This window comes from Staurois parvus, unplaced genomic scaffold, assembly GCF_062004578.1.
Source record: "Staurois parvus isolate SC_StPar_1 unplaced genomic scaffold, SC_StPar_1.0 ptg000233l, whole genome shotgun sequence".
In the NCBI taxonomy this organism is placed as follows: domain Eukaryota; kingdom Metazoa; phylum Chordata; class Amphibia; order Anura; family Ranidae; genus Staurois; species Staurois parvus.
Window position 1 is genome coordinate 93,723 of NW_028318029.1, and position 27,233 is coordinate 120,955.

At 38.1% G+C, this 27,233-nt stretch overlaps 2 protein-coding genes across 2 annotated transcripts in view; one reads left to right on the forward strand and one right to left on the reverse strand.

The window, feature by feature from the left end:
- Positions 1 to 1,677: 1,677 nt before the first annotated feature.
- On the forward strand, positions 1,678 to 18,565 carry LOC149460189 (propionyl-CoA carboxylase alpha chain, mitochondrial-like). The gene is made up of 3 exons (XM_089679949.1): positions 1,678 to 1,887; positions 13,462 to 13,539; positions 18,346 to 18,565. Exons 1-3 carry the CDS (start codon positions 1,795 to 1,797, stop codon positions 18,412 to 18,414), a joined length of 240 nt encoding a protein of 79 aa, XP_089536075.1. The 5' UTR covers positions 1,678 to 1,794; the 3' UTR covers positions 18,415 to 18,565.
- A 5,930-nt stretch (positions 18,566 to 24,495) lies between these two features.
- TMTC4 (transmembrane O-mannosyltransferase targeting cadherins 4) overlaps positions 24,496 to 27,233 on the reverse strand; it is a 186,354-nt gene continuing 183,616 nt past the window's right edge. Inside the window, exon 2 of the mRNA XM_089679948.1 lies at positions 24,496 to 25,144. Coding sequence (XP_089536074.1) covers positions 24,668 to 25,135 — 468 coding nt within the window. The 5' untranslated portion in view covers positions 25,136 to 25,144 and the 3' untranslated portion in view covers positions 24,496 to 24,667. The remainder of the gene's footprint in view (positions 25,145 to 27,233) is intronic.

Genomic DNA, 27,233 nt, shown 5'->3' on the forward strand with positions numbered 1-27,233 from the left:
ATGTTTACATAGCAGAGGTGTTTTTAAGATGTAAACTGATGTAAAGGCATTCTGTTTGCCTTGATTCTTGAAAATTAAGAAAAAAAACAAAAAACATGAATTATAATTCCAGACCAGAGTCTAATAATTATGGAGTTCTTTCTCCCCTGATATTTTACTATTTTCATAGTATAAGCTGAATCCAGACGACATACACAGATCCCAAAACTGTGCAATTTCGTGTAATTATATTCCCCCCTATAGGTTTAATGAAAGACTTTTAAGTACAATTTATCTTTGATAAATACTCCCTCTGCACAGAATGTTTATTAGATTGACAGGAAAATGCACTCTGCTTGCTTTTTCCCCACCACTTATGAGTCAGGCAAATTTTAATTGGAGCAAAAAGCTTTTATTTGAACTGTAATTTTGCTTAAGGATCATATCCTTCAGAATCTGGCAGACACTTGTATTACTTGATTGCAAAACACATACTCAAGAGAAAAAAAAATCTACGCTGAAGATGTTATTATTCACACTGTCAGATTAGTGAAATTGGACAAGCAACCTGTTATCAAATCTTAACAGCTTTACTAGAGATTAGCCATTTTCTTCTTTATAAAATTGACTGAGGTCACTAAAAAAAAAAGTTTCAAAAGTGTTTATACCTTTCATATAATAATAATAAAAAACAACTAACTGGCAACAACATTTTGGAATGTGATACAGGAGTTATCATACTGCTTATGATGTGCTGTTATGCATTTCAGTGATATATCGTACATTACTTTGTATCAGCATTTATCAGTATTTTACGTGCTTTGTGAAATTAATGAGGATAAGTCCACATGAGTTCATAAAATGATTACATTTCATATTAAAAATAGACGCATGAGGGTAATAAAATGTAATCTAGTTTATTAACTTAGATCGTTATTTAGAGCAGGGTGTCCCAAAAACATGCCAGCCTTTCAGATATAAAGACTCAGCTAAATAAAGATCAGCATTTGACTGGATATATGTTCAGTTTGAAATCCCTATGGCTATTTCTCTATTCTAGATCATTTGCCAACTAGCAATATTACACAAAGTGATGTACTGCCATCTACTGACGGCCTGGTTGTGTCAAACGTTGGCTCTCACCACACTGAAGAACAAACGTTGGGGAAATGTCCTTGCAAGCAGTATGAGCATTTCATTGGGAGAAAAAGACCAGCAATGCTCAAATGTTCCAGTCTAGACCAATAAACTGGAGACATCCTAAAAGAAATAAACTGCTTTCTCTTTCATTAACATTTACTTTGAAAACTCATTAATTCTGATTTAGAAAAAAAAAACGTGGAATTGGCTCAGTTCAGTTCTTGGAGAAAATTACACTTTTTCTTTTAAATATAAGAAATTATACCTTTTGAATAGACTTTACAAATTTAATATTTTCATAATCTCTGAATTAATATGGGTAATGCAATACCATGCTTTTGTGCTGGATGAATGTGTAAAATATTTCTAGAAATCCACTTAAACATTTTGAAACTAAAAAGAAAAAAATGCTTCAGGCTTAATACCCTTTAACAAACAAGCTGCTGCATAATGACATTTTCACTGCTATCAGATGGCTAATTCCAATATAAGGGGTTTCTGTAAATGGGTTTGTTTAGAGGAGTACAAATAAATATGTAACCGTAGTAAATACATTACCTTTGTTATAGCAGCAGAATATGTTCTTGTGGATATTAAATCTAATTATTTTATTTTGTTAATTTTAAGTACAAACTGCAAGTGCTGACAAAGCATGCAGCTGAGCTGGCCAAGTACATGCCGGAGAAGGTGGAAGAAGATACTAGTAGCATTCTGAGATCACCGATGCCTGGAACAGTGGTTGCTGTGTCTGTTAAGCCTGGGGACATGGTAAGCAATAGCAATGCATTCTAAATAAGCAATATTTTGTGACATTTAATGAGCACAACATTTGTATGTGTTTTGTTTTCTTTTTATTATCTTTTGAATAAGTGTATTTTTGTGCTTATTATGTTAATAATATAAAATTATACTAAAAAAAGGGGGTTGGTATCTAGATGACAAATAAGTAATGCATAGCTGTATGTCTATGGATGCATATTGGCTGCAAGAAAAATGAATACAGCACACCTTCATTGTTTGAATGACTTTTGTCTTATTGCAGATAAACACCCTAAAATGTTACTATATTGTATTATATTCTAGTAAGGCACCCTATTGTGCTCCACATTGGAATGTCTGTGGGTTGCTGGCAAAATGGTTGACTGTTATGATCGCCTTTTTCTGGCAAGCGCTTTGAAATGAGAATGATGCAGATTAATGCTTGTGTTTTTTTCCCCAGTCTGGTACCATCTTCTTCAAAACCTTAGTTCACCTTAGATATTAGATCTACGGATACTAATTTGCTTTCAGTTCTGTTCTGTACCCTTTTTGAAATGCTTTACCATTTTTTTACATAATTTGTTTGCTTATTTTTTATATTACTTTATTTCACTGAATTTAAATACCTTACCAACAGTAGGCTGAGGGACTTATTCAATAATGTGGCATTAAAGAGCCAAGTGTAGTAACCAATCTGGTTTCACTTTATTGCAGTAAGGCCATTTAAAGATGATTTGTGATAGGGTCAAGGTTGCATAATGCTGTCTTTCTTACTAACTAAGCTCTTGCATTTGGAATTTGATCTCAATATGGCAAGGCATTGGTAATGCCATAATGCCGATAATGTGACTATAAATTTCACGATACAAAGAGAAGCTTTAAACGCCGATTTACTATTTTTTTATATTTTAAATTTCACCTTCATTGTTGTTAATTTTCCTGAACCAAAGTAAGTGTTCACTGGATAGAAGGATAATGATTTTTCAAGTAAATGACCCCCCTAGTATTAGTTATCAAACTCTTCCAGCATACTGGAAAATAATGTTGATTAAGCACAATGTTATTTGAAGTAAGCAGACCAATTATATTATGCTTTCACTGCAATATTAACATAAGGGATCCTGAATGAAAACATCAATTACTTGTGCTTTGTCTTTATTTGGAAAATGGGAAATGTTTTGATGTTTTTAGCATTGAAAACTTTTCTAGCATTTATATATTGAATACATTTTCAGACAATGTTAACTTTCTAATTTGACCCACCAATACTACTGAGCTATATGAAATCTATAAAACTACCTATGTGGGAGTCTGCTGAACATTCTCTTTTTTCAGCTTTTTAATGCTTTTAAATAACTACTTGTGCTGTATGCACCACTATGTCAGGCTGATGTAATCTCATCTAGTACTGCAACATTTTTAATATTTTATTAATGGTGTATTATTTTCTTAACTAATGAAGGAATATGTGCACATGGGCACAAGACACTGTTAGGTGAAGAAAAAGAATACATGAAAATGAAAATAATAATAAAAAAGTTGAAATATATCAAAGGTTTCAGCAAGGTACAGGAGGAAAGGCAGAGGTCACCTTCTGAAACTAGAGGGTGGGAGGCTCTCGGGAAATGTGAGGAAGTACTTCAAGGGAAGGGTGATGAATTCATGCTATTTACAGTGAGAGAATTGAAATATGCTCTGAACAGACATAAAGCCATCCTAAAAGACTAAGGAACCAAAGGATATGAAATGCTCTGAATTTTTACAGCAGCCTAGGTGGGCCTCTTACATCTGTACTTTTCTATTGTCTCACAGTTTTGTATTCTAGGTCATAGGCAGAATATCATCATGTTAACATTTTAACTGTAGGAAAGTCTTTCCAGTCACATAAAGTTCAGCTTATGTGGATGTGTGAAGAATTAAGGTTACATTTATCAAACATTAAGAATCATCATTGCTGGTGGATATTTCCATTTGCCAAATCCTTGCCTTATTAATAAATGCATGGTCTTTGTCTCTTTTAGTTTGCTGCTTCAAATTTAAATTGAAAAATATTCTTCTTTTTCTTTAGATGTAGAAGTTGAAATGTAACCAGTAATGGGCCACCATTACAAATAGTTTTTATGCTTTATTAAGTATAATTATACAATGCAGGCTTATATCTTTTCACTGTACAGCAGCTACAACCATTTACATAACATACACTAAAAAAGTAATAATATTTAGAGTTTACATATTTAATGTGATGCAGGATAACGTTTCAAGGGGTTCTAAGCATAAAACAGACTGAAGTATTGTAGACATGGAACTTTTTTATTTTGATATATATGTATTTAATGCCTTTCATTGTTTTGTTCATGATAAATTACAGTTTATTTTTTTATTCTAAACCAATGATTTTGTCAAATTGAAATAAAAGTAACAGAACCCATCTTTTGCTCAGTAGAAGCTGTATTCAATCTTACCATTATTTTGGTTTTCAGTGTAAAGGCCGTTAAATAGAAAAATTAAGGCAAGTAAATATATTTGGTAGATTGTAACAAATTTTATTTGAGTCAGCTAACCTGAACCACTATTTGAAGTAATTTCGGAGGAATATTTAAAGGCCTGGCCTTGGCATGCAAATGAAAACACCACACCTTCTTACTCACTGTGGGACATTTACATTTTTTCTTTATTTCTTTAACATTTACATGTTTTTTCTTTACTTCATACAAGAAGCACTTTTCTATCTTTTGTAAAGCATAACACAATTGTATTAAAAAAAGTCACTTTCTTGATATCAAGGTGTCACCATCATGTTAAAAAAAAATATTAAGTTTAAATATTTCTTCTTTACACACTTCCTAAGAAGAGACTAGAAAGCAGACTGTAAAAAATTGATTCACCTTATCACACATTGTGTGAAACCCATTTCTTCTGCTTACAGACAGTGGGAGATTCAAACAGTCAGCATGCCTGAGTGCAGCAGAACAGAATGCTTTTGAATTGTTACATTTAAGGCAGTGGTCTCCAAGTCGTTCATGGTCTTTAATATTGATTTAATGAAGGAGCACTGTGCATCCAATCAGTGGACTGGAAGCTGAGGGTGTACTTCTATCTAGGCTGACTATGGGCTAAAGAAAATAATCGATAGTTGAAAAATTTCCCCATAGGAGTTTCTCAAAGTTTCCATTCTGCTGGAAATAGATTTACCATAAGCATGTAATCTGTTGTTCTTTCATTATTGCATTTGTGAATGTCATTTACTGTATATTTACTTATGTTGGCCATACACGTGGCAATTTGCTATTAGTTTACACCACTTTTAACTAGGTTTTGTTAGCATATACAAAAAGATCAAGGTACCCTACTACCAGCAGTTTTTATTTATGTAGCAGGGATGTTGGCTTGACCCATTTTTTTTTTTTTTTTTTTTTTACAAAACAGGTGCTTTATTGAAGCATAAAAGCATTACATGGAAGAACCGAAAACCATTTTACAATAGTACAAAGCAAGTGTAAGATACAAGGACTAGATTCAAGCATGCAGTCCAGCAGACATAGCAGTATCAATATACATGCAGCTATGAATTTATATCCGTATGAAAAAACTGTATTGCTAAGGCTCAAAAGCACAGCAGAGTAACATAAATTCAAACGGGGGGGGGGGGGGGGGAATTGACCAATTTAATTGTTCTTGTGAAAGAGGTACAAATTGCTAGCAAATTCTCTTGCGTGTATGACCAACTTTTTAAAAAATCTTTCAACAAACATTTCTATAAAATACAAATACACTGTAGAGGAAATTTACTAAAACTGGAGCACTCAGAATCTGGTGCAGCTGCATATTGTAGCCAATCAGCTTCTAACTTCAGCTTGTTCAATTAAGCTTTGATAATAAAACCTGGAAGCTGATTGGTTTCTATGCAGAGCTGCACCAGATTTTGCACCATGCAGTTTTAGCAAATAACTCTCAGAGACTAAGGGTAACATAGTTGCAAATGTAAGGCTCTATAATAGTTGCTAATAGTGTCTTATGCTTTTAATGTTGATCGTTTCTGTCTTCTCATTTTTATGTTCTTTAGATTAATTTTTATTCAGTTATATGTCCTGTCCTAGAATACACTAATGGTCTAGAGACCAAATAGTCCTAGGTTACTTTCTTCAAGCATAGTTCAAACAAGTGGGTTGTATTAATTTAACCAAGATATTCTCTCAACAGTAATATAATGCATTGTTGTAGTCTTTCAGTCCACCCGGTTTTTATTTAGAGTTTTGTGTGGACAGATCTATTAGTCTCTGGATATATCATCACTTGGATATGGTATATTAAACTGTGATTGTGTGGGTTGGTATCAGTTATCCTGTGTTGTCAGTGGTTAACGTGAAAGACTGAAAGCTTATGATTACTGAGCTTGAACTCTGCCTTGAATTTTATCATACACAAACAGATTTAAAATGTTCAAAGTGTTCAAAGTCATAGGCAAACCACAGAGATGGGTGAGTCAGATTGTCTGTCTGCCAAAACACCTTCCTCTGAAAGAACTTTCCAAAAAAATTGTGTGGTTGTTCAGCCGAACATGCACACTTATGAACTGAGCTGAACTCTTGGCACTGGTGTTATCTTTGGAGAACAAAAGCTGTTCGGGAGAATCTAACAAATATGCTAAACACCAAATAATTTGGTCTAATTGCCTGCACTGAGTGCCTCTCCTATGGGTCACATGCAGCAGGTAAACCGCCACAGCTCCAAGCAGGAGTCACAAACTCACATAGAAAGCTGTGCAAACCAAATAGCAATTCAGAGGTGAGACTAAAGGATTTACAGTCCAACTCAACTCTAGCAATCATTACTAGTAAAACATAACTTTTATTTATAAAAAATCAAAGATTTTAAAAAAATCAAGATTCAGTACCATAAAGATGTAAAACCATTTGGAAGTCTCTTGCTTTCAATTCCTAAAACATTTATAATGTTAATAATCACTGAATTTATTTTCTCTTGAGAAGAGGAGAGAACCACATGTATAAATACATCAGTGGTTCATATAGTGAACTCGGTGTAGAGCTATTCACCCTGACGTCATCACAGAGGACAAGAGGGCACTCTTTACGTCTGGAGGAAAATAAATGTAATCTCCAAACATGGAAAGATTTCTTCCCAGTAAAAGCTGTGAAAATGTGGAATAGACTCCCTCAAGAGTTGGTTCTGGCCAGCTCAGTGGATTGCTTTAAAAAAGGCCTGGATTATTTCCTAGATACACAGAATATAACTGGATACTAACATTTATAGGTAAAGTTGATCCAGGGAATATCTGATGCCTCTCAGGGGATCAGGAAGGATTTTTTCCCCTGCAGGAGCAAATTGGATCATGCTTTGCTGGGTTTTTTGCTTTCTCTGGATCAACTGTGGGTATAGGATTATAACTTTTTTTTTTCTATGGTTGAACTGGGTGGACTTTTGTCTTTTTTTCAGCCACACTAACTGTAGCAGATTTGTGCTGGATTTTGGATCCATCAGTTTCACACCTGGTTTGCCCTTTAGTTTGCAGAGTGCATTACCATGCTTTGACTGAAGTTTATGACTGAAATACCTAATACCTATCTTCTGTAGAATTTTCCTGAAAAAACAGTATTTGATTAGCACTTGCAACCAATGGCTAAAAGCGATGATCAGTGAATTCTGGCAGGGGGTAGTCCCCTTTGTCAGAATACCATGTCTCAGCGGGAGAGATCTCTGCATCACATATCATTGTGTTGATGTGGGGTTCTGTCAGATTTGTTGATCAAAAAAAAAAAAAAAAACTGACCGTGTATACTCCACTTTAGATGGATGCAAGCAGTTTTGTTGAAAACTTTAAAGAAACCTTTATCTCCAGTTTGTAAATGTTAAACACAGATCTTAACGGGAATGTAGGCTGTCACTTTACATAGGTTAATAGCAGGCTTCAGTAGAAGACTGAAGCCAGCTGGCACCTTGTTTAAAGAGACAGTCAGCACCTCCATTGAGATCTGTTTTTAACATCCTTGCACTGAAGCGGAAAGTTGCTTTTAGGCCTAGTTTACATTTGTGGCTGGGGGCAGAAAAACTGCCTGAAACTTGCTGCACACGCTGCTTTTAAACTAGCTGATGCCCACCTGTGTACACTGCCCGCAACTAACCAGTAGATGTTTACTTGACCATCTTACCATTTGTTCATGTATATCATAATTACATTCATTAAAAAAAAATATACTAAAAGACTATAACGGGGCAAATTATTCATCTTTTCCTCTCTCTCTATGACACAGTAGTAGGAGTAAATCAACTGTGGAGCAGTTCATTTTACTTAGGACTCACAGTGCCTATTTGGGAAAATGTAAAATCCTTGCTACAAAAAGTGAACAAAGGTTGGAGCCAATGGTAATGTTCATTTAATTTTTGCCAACATTTGGTGAATAGAGCATGAGGACTTTGTCAGATGTGACTTAGACTGTCCTGACCATCACTGGTGGAACTAATGACAGCAAGTGTAGTTGCACTAAATTGGGTTGGTGGGCGCAGTCTTTACAAAGTCGTGCTGAAGATGAATTATGCTGTACCTTTTTTTTTTTTTCTTTAATTTGTGGCTGGTGAAAATAGATATTGCTCAGTTTAAGAAAGATATGACCTTACACAGCCATTTTTTCTAACAGTAAATGATATTTAATGTTTTACACACACTTAATTCTTCTTTTCTTATTGATTTGTTTCAGATTTCTTTATACGTGTTTAATATGGTACAGCTGGTGTTGGTATAAGAGGCCCTTGTTATTTTGTAGATTGCAGATACCAAGATGGGCATTCAGTCCTCCTTTTCTAATCTCTAGTCATGTTGAGTGTTTCTGTCCAAGTTTTCATCTTATAAATCTGTATTTTTGTCTCTGCTACCAAGTAACACAAAGTGACAGCTGCTTTCTAATCCTGTTAGCAGCCATCTTAATCGAATGTCATGACAAATCTTGTCCTCCCACCTACTCCATTTGAGCTGGAGAATTGTGTTCAGAAACATGTTTAGATGGGACACAGACAACATGCAATGAGCAGACATTGACATCCAATTATTTTTGGATTTGTGTGTCTTCCTATATAGTAGACCGGTTTTGCTTCCAGAAAAAAAATGACCAATGTAAAAAAACAAAAACATTTCTTGTGTGTATTTGCAGATGCAATCTCAGCAAAATACTCAGCATAGTATCATTTATGATTCTGGCATCACGTTTGGAAGTTGTAATTGTAGTTTAAATATAAAGACGAAACAGATTAATTTCTGGTCAGTTGTGACTGCTTGTTTCTAGGCAACAGTCTATAATTCATAAAAGCCTGAACAGGTGGATGCAGATAGGAGGCCTTGCAGGATATCTCCTCCATTCTAGTTCTAGCACAAAATAATCTAACTCGCACGTTGATAGCTTGGAAGAAAAAAAGCAACCAGAATTATAAGCAAGATAATCAGCGACTAGGGAATCTTCACCCAGATATCATTCAGACATAAAACTGCACGGCGAGCACAGTGTCTATTATTAATAATTAATAATATTTATATAATCTTCAGATCATATTAATTTGAAATCATATAGTGATTAAGATATGTATGTTGTAAGTTAATAGACGTAGAATGATTTCCATCTTAATATTTGTCCTGAATACTGCACAACACAGAATGTTTATATTCAGAGCTATCCCGAATACTTTCATTTGGATAAGCAGTTAAGGTTGAACCTTTGATACCCAGGGAAGAAATTGTCACTGGGTGTGAACATGAAACTGGGAAAATTGATTACATGTTAATTTTCTGTTATGCAATTTTATCTTGTTTAATGTTTAGGGGTGCATTTATAAAGCAGTGAAAATGACACACAAACCATTCAATGCAAGTGAATCTTTCTGGTGCATGTGTTGCAAATGACATTGCTTGATTCACCACTAGTGAATATTTGGAGAAAGTAACATTTGCTGCTTTACAAGATCCCTAAGAGTTTAATAGAGGAAAATGAATCTGAACATTACATCACTGTGATATGTAGGCCTGCCATTCAGCAAGATTCCCAGAATTTCAACCTATGTATTGACGCCTTTGTTATAAGGAACTAGTTAATTGTCTAAGTATTTCTTTTTTCAATCAATACCTGGTGCAGTTAGTTAATTCTAATGCAATGCACATATGTAAAAAAAAAAAGTGACTATTAGTTGGAGAACATGTCAATGAGCTGAGAATTTATTCACAGTCCAAGATACATATTAAAATCTTGCACCTGTGCACCCCCCTCAAAAAAACTGTAATTGAAGGATTTCCACTTTTGAAGGAAAATCAGCAGGGATGATATTGATCCGTCTTTTTAGGGGGCCAGAGTGCAGCAGAAGGTGATACTGTGGAAGGCCACCACAAGCCCTCTGTTTTTCTGCCAAATTAGGCAGAAGGCTGACAGTGTAAGAGAACAAAAGAAGGGTTCTATTTCACACTGCAGATTTATCCCAACCGTCTCCTCACACCCCCCCAAAATGCTTCTTTTTTTTTTTTTTTTTTTTACCTACTGATTTCATAATGGTTTGGTGCTTAGTCTTGCATTGAAACAGTTACTGTTGAAATAGGCAGGAAACAGTTTTGTTTTAATTGCTAAAATGATTCGGAAGTGCTTCGTGTGCTGCTTCTATACAGCAGGTGCTGTGCATTAATTGGCCTGTGCAGGCCTGACCCAAGGTCCCTTGCAGCGGGCCCAATTTTACGCAGAGTTGAAATAGCTTATTTATTATATTGTATAACCTGGCGTACATGATGTGTTCTTGCAAGGATTTTATTTCATGGTCTGCAATTTCTAATGTCATGTGGGTTTGGAAACCTGTGTTTCTTTGGTAATGTACTACCAGCAGGTAAGCTCTAAATACCATCCATCAGAAGCTAATTTTTTTTACCCAGATACTCTAATGACTGATGAACCTGTCTTTAGTACGAATGTTTAGCACAGTAGAGAGCCATATGCCACTGGCACAGTTTCCTGTCTTTTCTCAGTGTTCACAGATTAAGAAAAATTTGAAATACTGTATATTTATAATATATCTATAATTTTCCTTTTTTTAAATTTCAGAACTGCATTCTCTAGCACAAAAAAATTGATAACATCTTTATAATGCAAATGCACAGCTTCTATAATTAGCTCTAACTGTTCCTGCGTGTCCTTAAAAGGAATGGCATCATGCTTTGTTGCTTCCTGTCTGCTCCAAGCAGACCTGTGCACATTAGAAGTCCCTCCCCTGTGTGGGAAGAGCACAGCTGTTACTGTAAATCTCATCCAGTAACTGTATCACCCCATTTTCTGACTCTGAAGGATGAAATTGAGAAATAGAGCACTGTGCAGTCATCCTTTACGTCTGCAATTTTAGCTCTTGCATTAGATTTTCATGCTTTTATTCCAAAGCAAATAGCACTGGGCAAGCAACAGAGCTTATGATAAATGTCCACCCTTCTCTTCCATGCCTTTTATATCATGTCTCAGGTTTTGCTGCCCACCTCACTGAATTAGAACAGAGGCAGGGAGGGAGTTCTTAAATGTAAGTGTGATGGCTTTCCTGCGGCACGCTGATGCCACATAAGAAAACCTCCAAAAAGTTGTCAGGTGCTTTAATTAGAAATAAAAAGAAAGTATACATCATTAACACAGCAAAGTCAATGATGGGTTTGAAGATAAGTCTCCTGGGAAGACCTTCTTTGAAAATGAAAGGGACTTGATAGATTTCCATATCATTTATAACTCCCCTAATTGCATTTGGAAGGCTTGCCAATAAAATAGAAAATTGGCAGCCTATATCCATTATAGTAATTTTGCCAACAATGGCAAGCAGCTGGCTTTACTGGGTTTTATTTCCCACCACCCATAATTAATCATCAGCTGGAGATGTCTGAAACTTAAGATTGTGGCAGTGCCGTGTCACATCCAAACTTCCTTAAAACACTAAAATCGGTTGACTATACACATTGACGGTTCCTTCGAGCTAATGCATTGCAGTACAAGGCAGACTGCTGCTTAATGAGTGTTACTTTGATAATCGGATGTGAAGGTGACCTACGACCCTCCATGTCAAAGGAGAGGATGCAGCAAGCTGGATGAAAGATACAGGACGGAGATCTGCAAACTTTATACCAATTAGACAAGGAGTGCAGAATACATCAGTGCAGATTGGGTTTATCAGAGAGACTTGTAAGGCTTGTGACCATTTTGTAGGAGTAGCTCTGAAAACAGCCTGTCATAGCAATTTGGGCTGTAACCAGTGATCTCATTTTTTTCCTTTGTAGAATGTATCTCTAGGAGTGAAACAAGTTGCTCAAATATAACTTTTTGTATAAGTCTTTTCTTTTTTTATCTTTATCAGCTTGAAACTGCATACGCTTTTCAGGAATGGTTCTTCACGGTGTTATAATTTAGGAACATCTTATGTTCAGTGAATTGCATTTTTTTCAGTACCACTACTGTAATGTTACCGAATCTGGACCCGATACATGTTTCATTTTCAGTTTGATGTGCTTTAACAATTTATTGAATTTGTTATATACATTTTTTTGACTAAGAATACATTTACAGTACAGTGCAAACATAATATTTCAACTAAAAACAGCATTAAACAAACTTTTTTTGTTATTGTTTACATGAGCCAACACTGTCAAAACGCTATAGTCAGTCCCCCCAAGGCTGAAGTCACTGGGAGAAATTAGTGAAAAAATTACAATTGTCTTTTGATAATATTAGGAAATAATTATGCCTTCCAAAATCTTTAACTGGATAAGGAAAAGTGAAGATAAAACCTGGTTAAACATGTGTGTAAGTGACATCATCTTTAGTGGCCTCTTAAAGGTTATGACTAAAATGTAATTTCAACCAAAAATGATCAGTTATGGGTGGAGTTTGTTGGGCCAAATCATCCAGACGACAGGTATGCAGAACTTGCAACTCAATAGAAATCTTGCCGCAAGATTCCCAGATTTTTCATCCTCTTCCAAAACTGAAATATAGAGTTCAGTTAATATGTTTAAAGTTTGCGTCAGACTCTAGAAGTGTCTGTCATATCTGTATACTGACAGGGGCCTCATAGGTTATGACTGTAGCAGATTTGGATCAGAGTAGTGTGGACAAATAACACCTTCAACGTATGTTCAGCTAGTCCCATCTTCTAGGCCAGCATGAGATCTCACATTTCCATCGCAAACACCCAGGAAATGCTAATTAAAGCTTCATCTCCAGGCATTACACAAACTCTTCAATGTGTCACTCATTTGTTGGCTTTCTTCATAACTGCTGGTTTAAGAATAAAATACTGTGTCCTAGTCAGTGCAGTTTTGTGTTGCTTTAATGCCATAATTTTCTGTATGAATGCTGTCAGATAATTTATGTGCATTCCTGAATTTATAAAATATGCAATTTCTCAATTGGTTCTATTGTACTTCACACTGCAAGATAAGATGGTTTTTATAAAGATATGATACATGGTCATGTTATAGCTTGATTTCTAATGACATCTGATACATCTTTAGTGATTGCATATGATGTTTTATGCTCTGTACATCTAACATTCAGTACAATTTTACTGTCATAGGTGTCAGAGGGGCAAGAGATCTGTGTAATTGAAGCTATGAAGATGCAAAACAGTATGACAGCTGCTAAAACCGCCAAGGTAATGTTTGTTGTTAAATTTAAAAAAAAATGTACTGGTAATTTCCTCTCATCAGATTCAATGGATTTAGTAACATAATGTGTCAAGCTGGAGCAGAAAATGGTATTGTTGACCATAACATTCAATCAATGTTTACTTGCTGTTAAAAAGTGGAATATAAAGTATACCTAACAGCAAAACTTTTTTTTATTTTTGGATAGAGTGGAGAAGGGGTTAGGACAACTGTCAGTTTTTCTTGCTGTCTGTGCCTCCCATATGTTTGTCATGTTTACCATTATCATTATTGAAAGTGAAAGAAAAACCCACATTTTGGGTTGTCCCCAAAAAAGTAATAGAGGGGAAATCTTCCATTGGGGACACTAGTTCTGGTGACCTGGGGGTCCCCAAGAAATGTTCTTAATTTGCTGGGATTTCCTCTAATTTCCTGTGTGGCTATGGCAAAAAAAATCTGACAGGGGTTATAACCCTCCCATACTCTATCCAAAATAAAAAAAAAATGTTTTGCCTATAGTTCTACTTTAATTGTTATAGAAAATTGCTTTGATCTAGTTCCTATATATTAGACTGGCTGTGAGAAAAGGTATCAAGCAGACAGACAAAACCAAGCATCTTTACATTGTAGATTGTCCTACAACTCAGTCAACCAACATTCACACAGGAGCTAGATGTAGGAGAACAACCCATTTTGTTGGGTCAGACTGCAAGCAATAGAAGTCAATAGGCAGCCACCTCAGTGCATTCACTGTCTGTTATATGCTTAGTACATACTATATGAACCTTTTTTTGAGGGGTGGGGGAATTTCCTTGGTCAGAAACTCCTAACAAGGGCCCTGTTTAAAGAGACCCTGTTGCCAGACCATACATTTTGGCAACTATTTTCCATTAATGGTATATGTTCATTTAATGTGTTTCATACATGGTATTTATTTGTAAAAGCCTCGCTTGTGTAGTTATCTAAAAACCCAGAGACTGTTACTGGGTGCTAACATCTTGGCTGTGATGTCAGCAGCTCTAGCAGACTCAGAGCTGTCACTCAACTGACATTTTATAGTGTTCCCCTTCATTTCTCCCCAGCAGCTACATAGAAGACTATGTAAGGAGTTGAAGATTGGAAGGAGGTGCTGCTGTCACAAATAGTATTTAGACACTCCAGAAGAGGAGAGGGCTAAGACTTGCACGGAGGGGAGTGGGCTGTGCTAAGAAAAGGACTAGTCAATTTTTCTAGCTAGTTTAAAAGAACATTGCCAAAAAATATTTATGGAAAGGAACAACAGAGCAAGTAAACCTTTATAATTCTTTATTTTTCTGTGCTTTTACCTGCATATTTTTAAGTTGGTAACAGGGTCTCTTGAAGTGATCTTTTGGAAGTGGTAATACTGTGCATGCTCACATACATGCACAGTGAGAACCTATAATAACTATTAATACATTTGGAGTCTTTTTCATATTGTTATAGAAAATTGAATCACGCTAAATTTTTCTTTTACACTGACCCAAAAGAAATACACTTTTTGTTGTCAAAGTGAAAACAGATTTCTGCAGTGTGATTTATTTAAACAGTCACTGTAATATGCCACATCTAAATAATAATTTTTGTTATTTTGAGTCTTCCTTGTAACATAATTTTATTACCTGCTAATCCAGTCAGTATGCCCATTATTTTGCAAAATTTTGTAAAAGGGTGACATTGCTGTTTGGCCTGTACTGAACTCACACGGCATCATTGTCTCCCTGTAGATAGGTTAGTCTTATATATACACATAGTTTTAAATGAGCCTAAAATACTTGACAAATTAAAACCTAACTCCTAACTTGTTTTTAAGTGGTAACAGCAGTAGGTGTTATTTTTCTTTTGGGGGAAAAGAGTTTAACCTATTCACTGCCAATATTGTAAGGCATATGGCAGCACAAAACCATTTCCAGCTAGTCCATATGTCTTACATTGGCTGCATTTCCCACTCTACTTTAAAGTGGGTGTAAAGGCTGAAGGTTTTTTACCTCCATGCATTCTATGCATAAAGGTAAAAAACCTTCTGTGTGCAACAGCTCGCCCAGCCCCCTCAATACTTACCTGAGCCTCATCACGATCCAACAATGTGAATGACAGCCTTGGCTGCCCCAGGTCTCTGCAATGTTTTACAGGCTTCTAAGAAAAAAAATAGTCTACAATCGCCTAAGCGCCCACCTTACTGACAACAACCTCCTTGATCCACTACAGTCCGGCTTCCGTCCCCTACACTCCACCGAAACCGCCCTCCTCAAAATCACCAACGACCTGCTAACCACCAAAGCTATCGGCCACTACTCAGTCCTCCTACTCCTCGACCTCTCCGCGGCCTTCGACACAGTCGACCACCCCCTCCTCCTTAACAAACTACACTCCCTTGGCATCAGGGACTCTGCTCTCTCCTGGTTCTCCTCTTACCTATCCCAACGCTCCTTCAGCGTTACCTATAACGCTGCCACCTCCCCCTCGCTCCCCCTCTCTGTTGGGGTCCCCCAAGGCTCTGTCCTCGCACCCCTTCTCTTCTCCATCTACACCTCCCCCCTTGGCAAACTTATACAATCCCACGGCTTCAACTATCACCTCTACGCCGATGACACACAAATTTACCTCTCCACCCCTCACCTCACCCCCTCAGTCTCCGCCGCATCACCCACCTCCTAAATGACATATCAGACTGGATGTCGCTCCATTTCCTCAAATTAAACCTTTCCAAAACCGAGGTCTTAGTTTTCCCCTCAGCCCGCGCCCCCCCCCCCATCCTCTCCATCACGACCAACAACGCCACCATCAATCCCACCCCGCAAGCCAAAGTCCTAGGTGTCACCCTGAACTCAAACCTTTCCTTCCAACCTCATGTCCAATCACTAGCAAATTCATGCAAGCTCCACCTCCGCAACATCTCCAAGATACGTACTTTCCTAACCCCAGACACCACTAAACAACTTGTACACTCCCTTATTATCTCACGCCTAGACTACTGCAACTCCCTTCTCACCGGCCTACCCCAACGCAGGCTATCCCCACTTTAGTCTATCCTGAACTCAGCGGCTAGATTCATCTACCTCACCAACCTTTCCACTTCTGCCACCCCCCTCTGCCAATCCCTTCACTGGCTCCCGATTGCCCAACGCATTAAATTCAAATTACTAACTCTGACAAAGCCATCCATAACGCTGCCCCAAACTAACTCACTGACCTGATACCCTAATACCACCCTACCCGCACCCTTCGCTCCTCACAAGACCTCCTACTTTCTAGCTCCCTGGTCTCCTCCTCCCACTCCCGACTGCAGGACTTCTCCAGGACTTTCCCCATCCTCTGGAACTCCCTACCACAATCCATCAGACTGTCACCTACTCTCCTCACCTTCAGGCACTCCCTGAAAACCCACCTCTTCAGGGAAGCCTACCCCACCCTCACCTAACAGCTGTTCTCCTCCACTTCTCCTACCATTCCATCCCCCACAGCCACTTCCTCCTGTACCTCTACCCCCTCCCTCCTAGATTGTAAGCTCGAAAGAGCAGGGCCCTCGAACCCCTCGTGTATTGTATTGTTACTGTATTGTCTCATGTACTGTCCCCCCACTTTATTGTACAGCGCTGAGCAAACCTATTGGCACTATATAAACACTATATAATAATAATAAATACCTTTCATAACAGGTATATGTGTGTGGATGTTTGTATGAAATATGTACTGCAAGTGATGATGCCAGAGAACTGCAACTGGCCAGGCAGCAAACTCAATTGGCTTCGAAGACCTGCTGCACAGAGATGAGGAAGTCTGTGGAAGCAAAGATTAGATAATTATTTCACCTTATTCCTATCGCTTTTAGCCAAATGCACATTTAACCCATGGGGGGACCACACTGCATGGGTAGATTTAATGGAGGTAAGGAGCAGGTTTTTAAAACTTGACAGAACCTCTAGTAGCTGCTGTTAAAATCATTTTGTTTCCAGTTTGCAACACTAGAAAATGTGGAAAAGACAGTAAAAATGAGAGGTATGAATGCTTAAGAAAAGTGAGTGTGTGTGTGATATCCCAAAACACATGGTTATAAAATCTCCATTTTGCAGGGAAGGGAATTTGAGTGAGATTTCAATCTCAGAATATTACATTGCCTTTCTTTGTGTTATCCTTGGTAAATCTCCCATTCTGGATTGTCGTTCACATGAGAGCTAATCATCTGAATACTACAACACTGGCTAAACTGATATACAGTCAGGTCCATAAATATTGGGACATTGACACAATTCTAACATTTTTGGCTCTATACACCACCACAATGGATTTGAAATGAAACAAACAAGACGTGCTTTAACTGCAGACTGCCAGCTTTAATTTGAGGGTATTTACATCCAAATCAGGTGAATGGTGTAAGAATTACAACAGTTTGCATATGTGCCTCCCACTTGTTAAGGGACCAAAAGTAATGGGACAATGGGCTTCTCAGCTGTTCCATGGCCAGGTGTGTGTTATTCCCTCATTATCCCAAAACTGAAAGGAAAATGCCCCAAGAACAAGCAGGAACTGAAGACAGTTGTAGCAGAGGCCTGGCACAGCATCACCAGGGATGAAACCCAGCATCTGGTGATGTCTATGCGTTCCAGACTTCAGACTGTAATTGACTGCAAAGGATTTGCAACCAAGTATTAAAAAGTGAAAGTTTGATTTATGATTATTATACTGTGGTGGTGTATAGAGCCAAAAATGTTAGAATTGTGTCGATGTCCCAATATTTATGGGCCTGACTGTAGCTGTACTTTATGTGTCTAAATTTATTGTAATGTTTTGAACAGGTAGCAGCAGTGCATTGCAAGCCTGGCGAAACTGTGGGAGAAGGAGATCTACTGGTGCAGCTGGAATAAATCCCATTCACTACAGGACTCCATTTGATACAAATGATTTCTCGTCAACTGTCATATATTCATGTTTTGAGATGACATTCCTACAAAACAGATTTTATACAGTTATATTTATTAGAAATGCAGGTGGGATAAATAAACATGATTAATAAATTTTCTGTCTTGGTTTATTTTTGTTATATTATCACTATTTGGTACTTTTGGTCGAGACTTTGTGATGAATTAAAATTACTACAAAACTCCTCAAAATGTGACTTGTTCATCATGCTAATGCTTTTTTAGCTTCTTTTGTCTTTTAATGAATGGAAATGTGAATTATTGTCTGATCTTTGGAAATTGCATTGTCTATCATTCAATACATGGCTGTAACAAATTTTTTGTAATATGTTTGTAATGCCTAGTCTTTAGTGTAGAATCAATAGCTGCTGCTTGGTGAACAGTAGATCTTCTTGAAAGATGTTGTAATCTTAAAATTGCCGAACGCTATGCAATCCGATTTTATAAACTCAGTGCAGTCTCATTTAGATTTTGTAATATGTGAGGTAAAACACCCTAACAATCCAATCAATTAGCATAAAATGTAGCTGGTTTCTGTGCTACATAGTTGATGGCAGATGTATAGATTGTACAGTCAGATTGTATAGTGTATGGTCACCTTTAAAGTAAAAAATCTGAGCAGTAAATCAATCCTCACCTTGTAAGTTTTACATGTTGTAAGGATTGTAGCAAACTTCACCACAGAGACCTACTTTGTGCTATTTGGTAGAAACTCACACTTGCATTCTTTTCCTTCTTTCTGGGTACCAAGTGGGAGAGTCTACCTTTTATAGTCACAAAAGTAGCCCCAGTGTTATCAGTTTCCATTTAACCACTTGACCTCTGAAATGTTTTACCCCTTCATGACCAGGCCATTTTGTTTGCTATTCAACACGGCACTACTTTAACTGGCAGTTGTGTGGTCATGCAACACTGTAAGCATATGAAATGTATATAATTTTTTTCACACAGATGGAGCTTTTTTTTGGTGATATTTGATCACCACTTTTTTTTATTTTTTATTATATAAACGCAAAAAAAATTTAGAAAAATTCTACTTTCTGTTATAAAATATCCTATATCCTTCATAAATTTAAGCCAAAATGTATTCTGCTACATGTCTTTGGCAAAAACAAATCCCATTAAGTGTATATTAATTGGATTGTGTGTATAGCGTCTACAAGCTATGGTGTATATATATATATATATATATATATATATATACCGTATTTGCCGGCGTATAAGACGACTGGGCGTATAAGACGACCCCCCTACTTTTCCTGCTAAAATGTAGTGTTTGGGCTATACTCGCCGTATAAGACTACCCCTCTTCCAATGCACACCAGTGGGAGGAATAGTGCCCCATCATTGATGTCAGTGGGAGGAATAGTGCCCCATCATTGATGTCAGTGGGAGGAATAGTGCCCCATCATTGGTGTCAGTGGGAGGAATAGTGTCCCATCATTGGTATCAGTGGAAGGAATAGTGCCCCATCATTGGTATCAGTGGGAGGAATAGTGCCCCATCATTGATGTCAGTGGGAGGAATAGTGCCCCATCATTGGTATTAGTGGCAGGAATAGTGCCCCATCATTGGCATTAGTGGCAGGAATAGTGCCCTATCATTAGTATCAGTGGAGGAATAGTGCTCCATCATTGGTGTCAGTGGGAGGAATAGTGCCCCATCATTGGTATCAGTGGCAGGAATAGTGCCCCATCATTGGTATCAGTGGGAGGAATAGTGCCCCATCATTGGTATCAGTGGGGGGAATAGGTGCCCCATCATTGGTATCAGTGGCAGGAATGGTGCCCCATCATTGGTGTCAGTGGGAGGAATAGTGCCCCATCATTGATGTCAGTGGGAGGAATGGTGTCCCATCATTGGTGTCAGTGAGGGGTGGAATAGTGCCCCATCATTGGTGTCAGTGGGGGGTGGAATAGTGCCCCATCGTTGGTGTCAGTGGGGGGGAGGAATAGTGCCCCATCGTTGGTGTCAGTGGGAGGAATAGTGCCCCATCGTTGGTATCAGTGGGAGGAATAGTGCCCCATCATTGGTATCAGTGACACCAATGATGGGGCACTATTCCTTCCACTGAGACTTGCTGACCCTGTTCTCGTATGGTGCTGCTGCAGCCAGCATATGTGGTTGCAGCAGCACCTCTACACAGCACACTTACCTGCTGCTCCGGCACTCAATTTTCGCGGGGCCGCTCGGCTCCGCCCCCTTGCCGGTGATGAGGCGGAGCCGAGCAGCCGCACGAACATCCAGTGGCCGAACTGAAGGAGACGCCGCGCTTCCTGGACCGGATCGTCGTGGGACTGGATCCAGGTAAGAGACATCAGCCCCTGCAAACCCCTGTACTTAATGCCGCAGCCCCCCTAACATGTGTACCGGCGTATAAGACGACCCCCGACTTTTGGGAAGATTTTCAAGGGTCAAAAAGTCGTCTTATACGCCGGCAAATACGGTATATATATTTGAAAATTTATCAATTCAGATGTACTGGAGGCTGATCTCATTTCTTGAGGCCCTCAAAATACCAAGACAGTACATATACCCCTCATATGACCCTTTTTTTTTTCCATAATATTTTTTTGTTTAAATACTGTCACCAGTGTCATCATATGACTGGTGTGTCGGTGATCAGAGACACTGACTGGTAACAGTAGGTTTTAAAAAATTAAATACATAAATAATCTTTAATTAAATTTTTACATTTTGTTTTAGCATTTTTTTTTCTTGTTTGTACATGCTTTCATCAGAGTAGTTCAGTGGCACCACAGTAACACTACTACTCGGAGGCAAGGTTATGATCAGGGATTTTTTTTTTTTACACTTTAAATGCTGTTACAATGATGATCACTGTAACGGCAATGTTTTTAACTGTCTTGCATGGATTACATTCATAAGATCTGTGATTGGCTAAAGCTAATCACTTAGTACAGGAAGCTGTGATTGGCCCAGTTGATTGCTGTGGGCCAATTACAGAATCACTCTATAGAAAGCACACCTGTTATGAATGGCATTCATTCATAACAGCTTTGTTGGCATTGTGCTCATGTGATTGCTATACGATCACAAGATCCCCAAGCCATTCAAAGTTGCCGGGAGCTGAAATCTGCTGTGTCCCCTGGGAGCGGTGTGCTGCACGCACCTACTCCGGAACAGGCTGGATGACGTACACGTACATCCTCCAGCCTGCCCGTACCGTCCGTCCGCAGTAAATGTACTGTGAGTGGGCGACAAGTGGTTAAATGTGTATAATAGACTGTACTCTCTACAAAGATCTCACATTTGTATATAAAGGTGCCTTTGTAATATAACCACAATTTAGATCTCAAGCTTTCTATGTGAAAACAAAAAATTGCGGGTCCGAGATGCATATTCAGTTTTTAGTAGTTACATCTCTAGTGATTTGCTAAGAGTAATGATTGATTGCCAAAGAAATGGAACAAATGACAGAACTGAAGTCAGTTGAGATTAAATGGGAATGCTAGGCATAGTAGATTTTCATATAGTTACAATGATCTTGCTTGGACCAATGTAACTATCTGTATACAATACTTGACTGGAGTCCATGGAAGATGGAAATCACTTAAGTAGAACACCGCTACTCCAGTAATCTATTCCAGGTGAAAAATGTGACGTCACTGCCCCACCTCGTCCAATCAGAAAATGCTTTGCATTAATTTAGAAAATACAAGTATTCTCTGGATGGTGCTCATACTGAGTGGCTGAGCTCCTGTGTTCTCAATGCATCAGGTTAGCCGTTCAGAATGGGAAGCAAGTGTAGATCACTGAAGTAGTGGTGTCTACGTTGATTCCGAACATTCAGGGGCATCGGGGCCAGGTATGCTATATACATAGTTAACATTTGCCCTAGTTGGACCAATGTAACTATGCAAAAAATAAACCATGCCTGGAATTCTTTCATTCCTGCTTCTTGAGTTATTTAACATTTTAAAGTATATAACTGTATATTCCAGAGTTGTCCTGATTTGGTAACACTCCTTTAATTGTAGAACCCTGAGACATATACACCATACACTTTTTTTTTTTTCTTAATCAAAGATTATTGAAAGTGTAGTAAAAACAGGAGGCGTACAGATTCAGAACAAACAAATTGAACACAATGCAAAAATAGAGCACGCAGGCCCATTTGTACTTCATAAGGAGTCCTATAACGGAGTTTCTGATAATAACATTTAACTCCACAGTGAAAGCAATATAACAAGAGGTGGCAAACACTGAGCCTGAAAAGCAATACAATGTTCACAATTGCCTATCAGCAATGTAGAATCCTGCCTACTACCAAATCAGACTCAGACCCAAGGTATTTAACCATCATGCACAAAGTTTTTCAAATTTATTAGGACAGCCCGTGTTCATAAATGTATCTTTCCAATCTAAGTGTATGTACATGGCCCATGTACACCATACTTCGTTTTGTGGGAAATGTGCTGTTTTAGTAGTTCATGCAATTAAAATCTCTTTGCTAATTTGTGTAGAAGTATACAGGAGTAAAATGAACTAATATTTTGGAGAAACAAAAATGTTTCCTGATTCGTAATGTTGATACTCAAGAATATTTATTTCAACCCCGTGACGCCAACATCACAAATATGCGGCCTCACAGAACTGGGCTTTTTTCCGTGGGGCCGCATATTTACGTACCTGTCTTTGTGCTGGGAACGTGCCGCACGATGCGCTCCCAGCACAAAGACCAGGGTGTCACTGAGAGCCCTGGGTCTGGTTGAAACAATCGGGACCCCCGCTTCCAGGTCACATGATCGTTGTAATAGCCAATGATTGGCTATCACAGTGATCAGTCATTGTACAGCCGGAAACCCTAGGGTTTTTTTTCCCCTCTATGAATGGAGGAGAGATATACATTGTATTTCTCTAAATCCTGGCATAGAGGGGGAAAAAAAAAAATTTGTAAAAAATAAATAAATATTAAAAAATAAAGAAAACATACCTAGACCAAGGTTTGATCTAGGTCAGGGTCAAAGGTCAAGGTTTTTTTTTTTTTTAAATTTAAATTTGGTATCTGTGTCAGTGTGTTTTAGGTAAAAAAAAAAAACAATGTTTCTGGCTGTAGTACAGGTACAAATAACATACACGTATATGGTATCGCTGCAATCGTCAAGAGCTGGAAATGTATTTTGGGTTGTTCTTTGGTGGTAGGTTATGGTAGTAACAAGAAACACAACTAAAATGTAAAAAAAAAATTTTTTTTTTTACTATTGGCCAGTTTTCCTTTGATAATTTGTCCTGAAAAAACAAGGTTTAATTCACTTGGATGTACAAAGTAGTTGTGATTATATTTATGGTTTTACTAACACATGTCAAAGTTGCAAAATTGTGCTTAGGCATTAAGATTTGTGAAGTGGCTACAGAGACCCAACATGAAATGAACAGAAATTACAATTTATAATGAATTGTCTTTTTATTGCACCTACATAGCTGGCTAAATATTTGGAATACTTAGCAATCTCCTAGGTGCCACTTTATCACAGTGAAATGCCAAATGCTTACATGATAGCCAAAAAAAATCTGCTTTAGTTGGTAAAGGAAACAACAAAGGCCACATATAAAAACATGCAAACTATATGCTCAAAGTGCCTGAGTTGAAATAAAATAAACCAATGCAGTTTTGCCATGTACAACTGTACTTTTATATTTTGTTACACTAGAAAAAGAAATTATACACAAAATAAATTTACTGTGGGAAAAGAAGCCTTCGTTTCACAGCTAGCAGATATTGCACATGCCCAGTATAGAACCCCAGTGTACAATATACAATTACTGAAACTGTTGCTTTCTGTTTTTAAAACATTTGTTATACAATGGACGTGAAAGGCTCAATATTGAAGATATGTGATAAACTCATAAATCCTACACAATTATGTCTTCCCTATAATAAATGGTTTCTTTAATTATAAAAATGGCATTAGCTTAGTTTTTTTTTCTATAGACCTCCATTCGTATTGACAGTTGAGACTTTTCCAAACATTACAATGACAACAGATTGATAAAAACAACTAATTCATTCCACATAAAAAGTTTTTATTTAAATCATTTAGGAAGATAATTGATTTAGCAAAATAGCAGTGAAATGTGTATCTTAAATATGAATTTGTATATCATTTATTCAGAGTATCTTGTAATCGCAGTGTATTAAGAGGTAATATTTCTTTTGTGTATGAGGCCACATTTATTATCTGTCCAGACGATTAATGTAAAGCAATCCATGTGCCCCATAGGAATCATAACAGTCATGGGAAGTTAGACTAAGCCACTCTGGCTTGTAGCTTGTCGTGCTGTAGACAAAGCACTCTATGGTGCTAGCAGCTGGTCTCTTCTCAGGTGAGTCATCTTTACCTTCCCACTCCAATATTTCAATCCTCTTAATAGTGCGTTGGTACATGTCTGGGCAGCCTTCAAATTCATCCAGGAATTGTAGCATCTGGTCATCAACTGAATAGATTTCCCCAGCAATACGATGACCTGTTCCTGGGACTTCTAAGAGGAATGGAATGTTAGTGTTCCCTGCAATGACCAAAGGATACTTGTCCACAGTACGTCCCCTGCCTTTAAATAATGCTTTTCCATGCTTAGAATCTGTCATAATGTGGTAGTTTGGCTGTTCTTGTTTCAGAGTTCCATATACAAAAATCTTATGCATGACTTCTTCCTGTGGGGAAAATTTAATTTAGATATGTGGATGTTTACTCCATAACATAAATGGTAGGATATGTTTAATTAATGACACATTTGGTTTATTTTCTCTAAAACAACCCCTAACATGACCCATTCTTTAACCACTAGCCTACAGGGCACTTATACCCCCTTCCTGCCCAGGCCAATTTCCAGCGCTGTTGCACTTTGAATGACAATTGCGCGGTCATGCAACACTGTACCCATATGAAATTTTTATCATTTTTTTGTGACAGATAGAGCTTTATTTGGTGGTATTTAATCACCTCTGGGTTTTTTTATTTTTTCTTAAACCAAAAACCACTGAAAATTTTGAAAAAAAAAGTTTTAGTTTTTGTTATAAATTTTGTAAATAAGTGATTTTTTTCCTTCACTGATGTGCGCTAATGAGGCTGCACTGATAGGCGGCACTGATGGACACTGAAAGGCAGCACTGATGGTTGACACTGAAAGGCAGCTCAGATGGGCACTGATATGTGGCATTGATAGGTGGTGCTGCTGGGGCTACACAGATCAGGGCACACTGATCATCAGTGCCCTGATGATCTGTGTACATGTCCCCTCCGAGGAATGCCGATTACCGGCTCTCCTCTCCTCAAGAGCTGTCAGCGTGACAGCTCGTGAGGAGAGAAATGCCGATAACCGGCATTTCCCTGTTTACATGCGATCAGATGTGTTTGGACACAGCTGATCACATGACCGAGCCGACATTTTCGGCTCTTTCTGTGGATCGGTGATCTGCTGTGTCCGAGGGACACAGCGCACCGCTGATCACCATGTGCTCCTGGAGCCGCACATGCGCAGTTAGAATGGGAGGACGTCATATGACGTCCTCCCAGAACGATAGAACCACCTTGCGTCCGTCATATTACTATATGGCGGGTGGGAGGTGGTTAAAATCTGGTTTGTTTTTTTTAACCACTAGGGGACCGCCCGCAGTACATATACTGCTACAAGGCGGCCCCTGTGTGCAGGATCACGTTTATAAACTAATTTTTCTTTTATCACTTGCCGGTAAATGACTCATATGCAGCACAGTGCCAGTACTAGTGCCACGCTACCTTTTGGTGAACTGACGAGAACCAGCGGTCTAGTATATCCTGGTCTTTCACATACCTCTTAGATTATAAGCTCAAAGGGGCAGGGCCCTCCTAACCCTCTTGTATTGAACTGTATCGTTGCTGTATTGTCTCCCATTATATTGTAAAGTGCTGAGCAAACTGTTGGCTCCATATAAATCCTGTATATTAATAATAATAACACCAGCACTGCAGTATCACTTGGCGACGTGGCGAGTCCCATAAGTGCAGTATAAGCTGGTGAGGTGGCGAACACAAGTATTGTCCCACAGCCACCAAGAATTTGCACATAGGCCCATAGAGCCCGTAGTATCCTTCCGTATGTGCTTACAAATCCCGATTGGCAGCCCACAAATTCTGTAGTACCCATACTTCCCCCATTCACTGCTCAACCTGGAATTCAGGTGGAAATAGCAAATGTAACTACTCCCCTTGATTTTTTGGAGCGTTTTTTCACGGAAGATCTGTATGCATTGATTGTGGATCATTTTATATGCACAACAATGTATTGCCGCCAACCAAAATTCAAACCTTGCCAGACCATTCACATGGAAACCCATTACGGTTTTCGAATTTATATTTTTTTGGGGCCTAACCCTCAACATGATCATTACTGAAAAAAAAAAAAAAATGAATTGCGGTTGTATTGGTCCACAGACCGGATTCATCATATGCCCGTGTTCTTTGCTGCCATGGCCAGGCATAGATATGAGAATATAATGTGTTTTATGCATTTCAAACATCAATACACTCTGTCATCCTCGGGGTGACCATGAATTTGACCGGCTCCACAAAATTCAGCCCCTCGCAAATCACCTTAACCAAAAATTTGCAATGTCTATACTCCCCAGCAAAAAATCTGCTCATTAATTTTTCTGGCCACCTTGCATTCAAACAATTTCTCCCCAGCAAGCGTGCCAGATATGGGGTCAAGATGTATTAGACCTGTGAGAGGGCAACAGGCTATACTTATAACTTTCAGATTTA

Bases quoted from the DNA above. Each gene is read 5' to 3' on its own strand.
- LOC149460189 (XM_089679949.1), top strand. From the start codon at position 1,795: ATGCCGGAGAAGGTGGAAGAAGATACTAGTAGCATTCTGAGATCACCG. The intron at 1,888-13,461 runs GTAAGCAATAGC...TTACTGTCATAG, and splicing joins CTGTTAAGCCTGGGGACATG to GTGTCAGAGGGGCAAGAGAT. The intron at 13,540-18,345 runs GTAATGTTTGTT...TGTTTTGAACAG, and splicing joins CAGCTGCTAAAACCGCCAAG to GTAGCAGCAGTGCATTGCAA.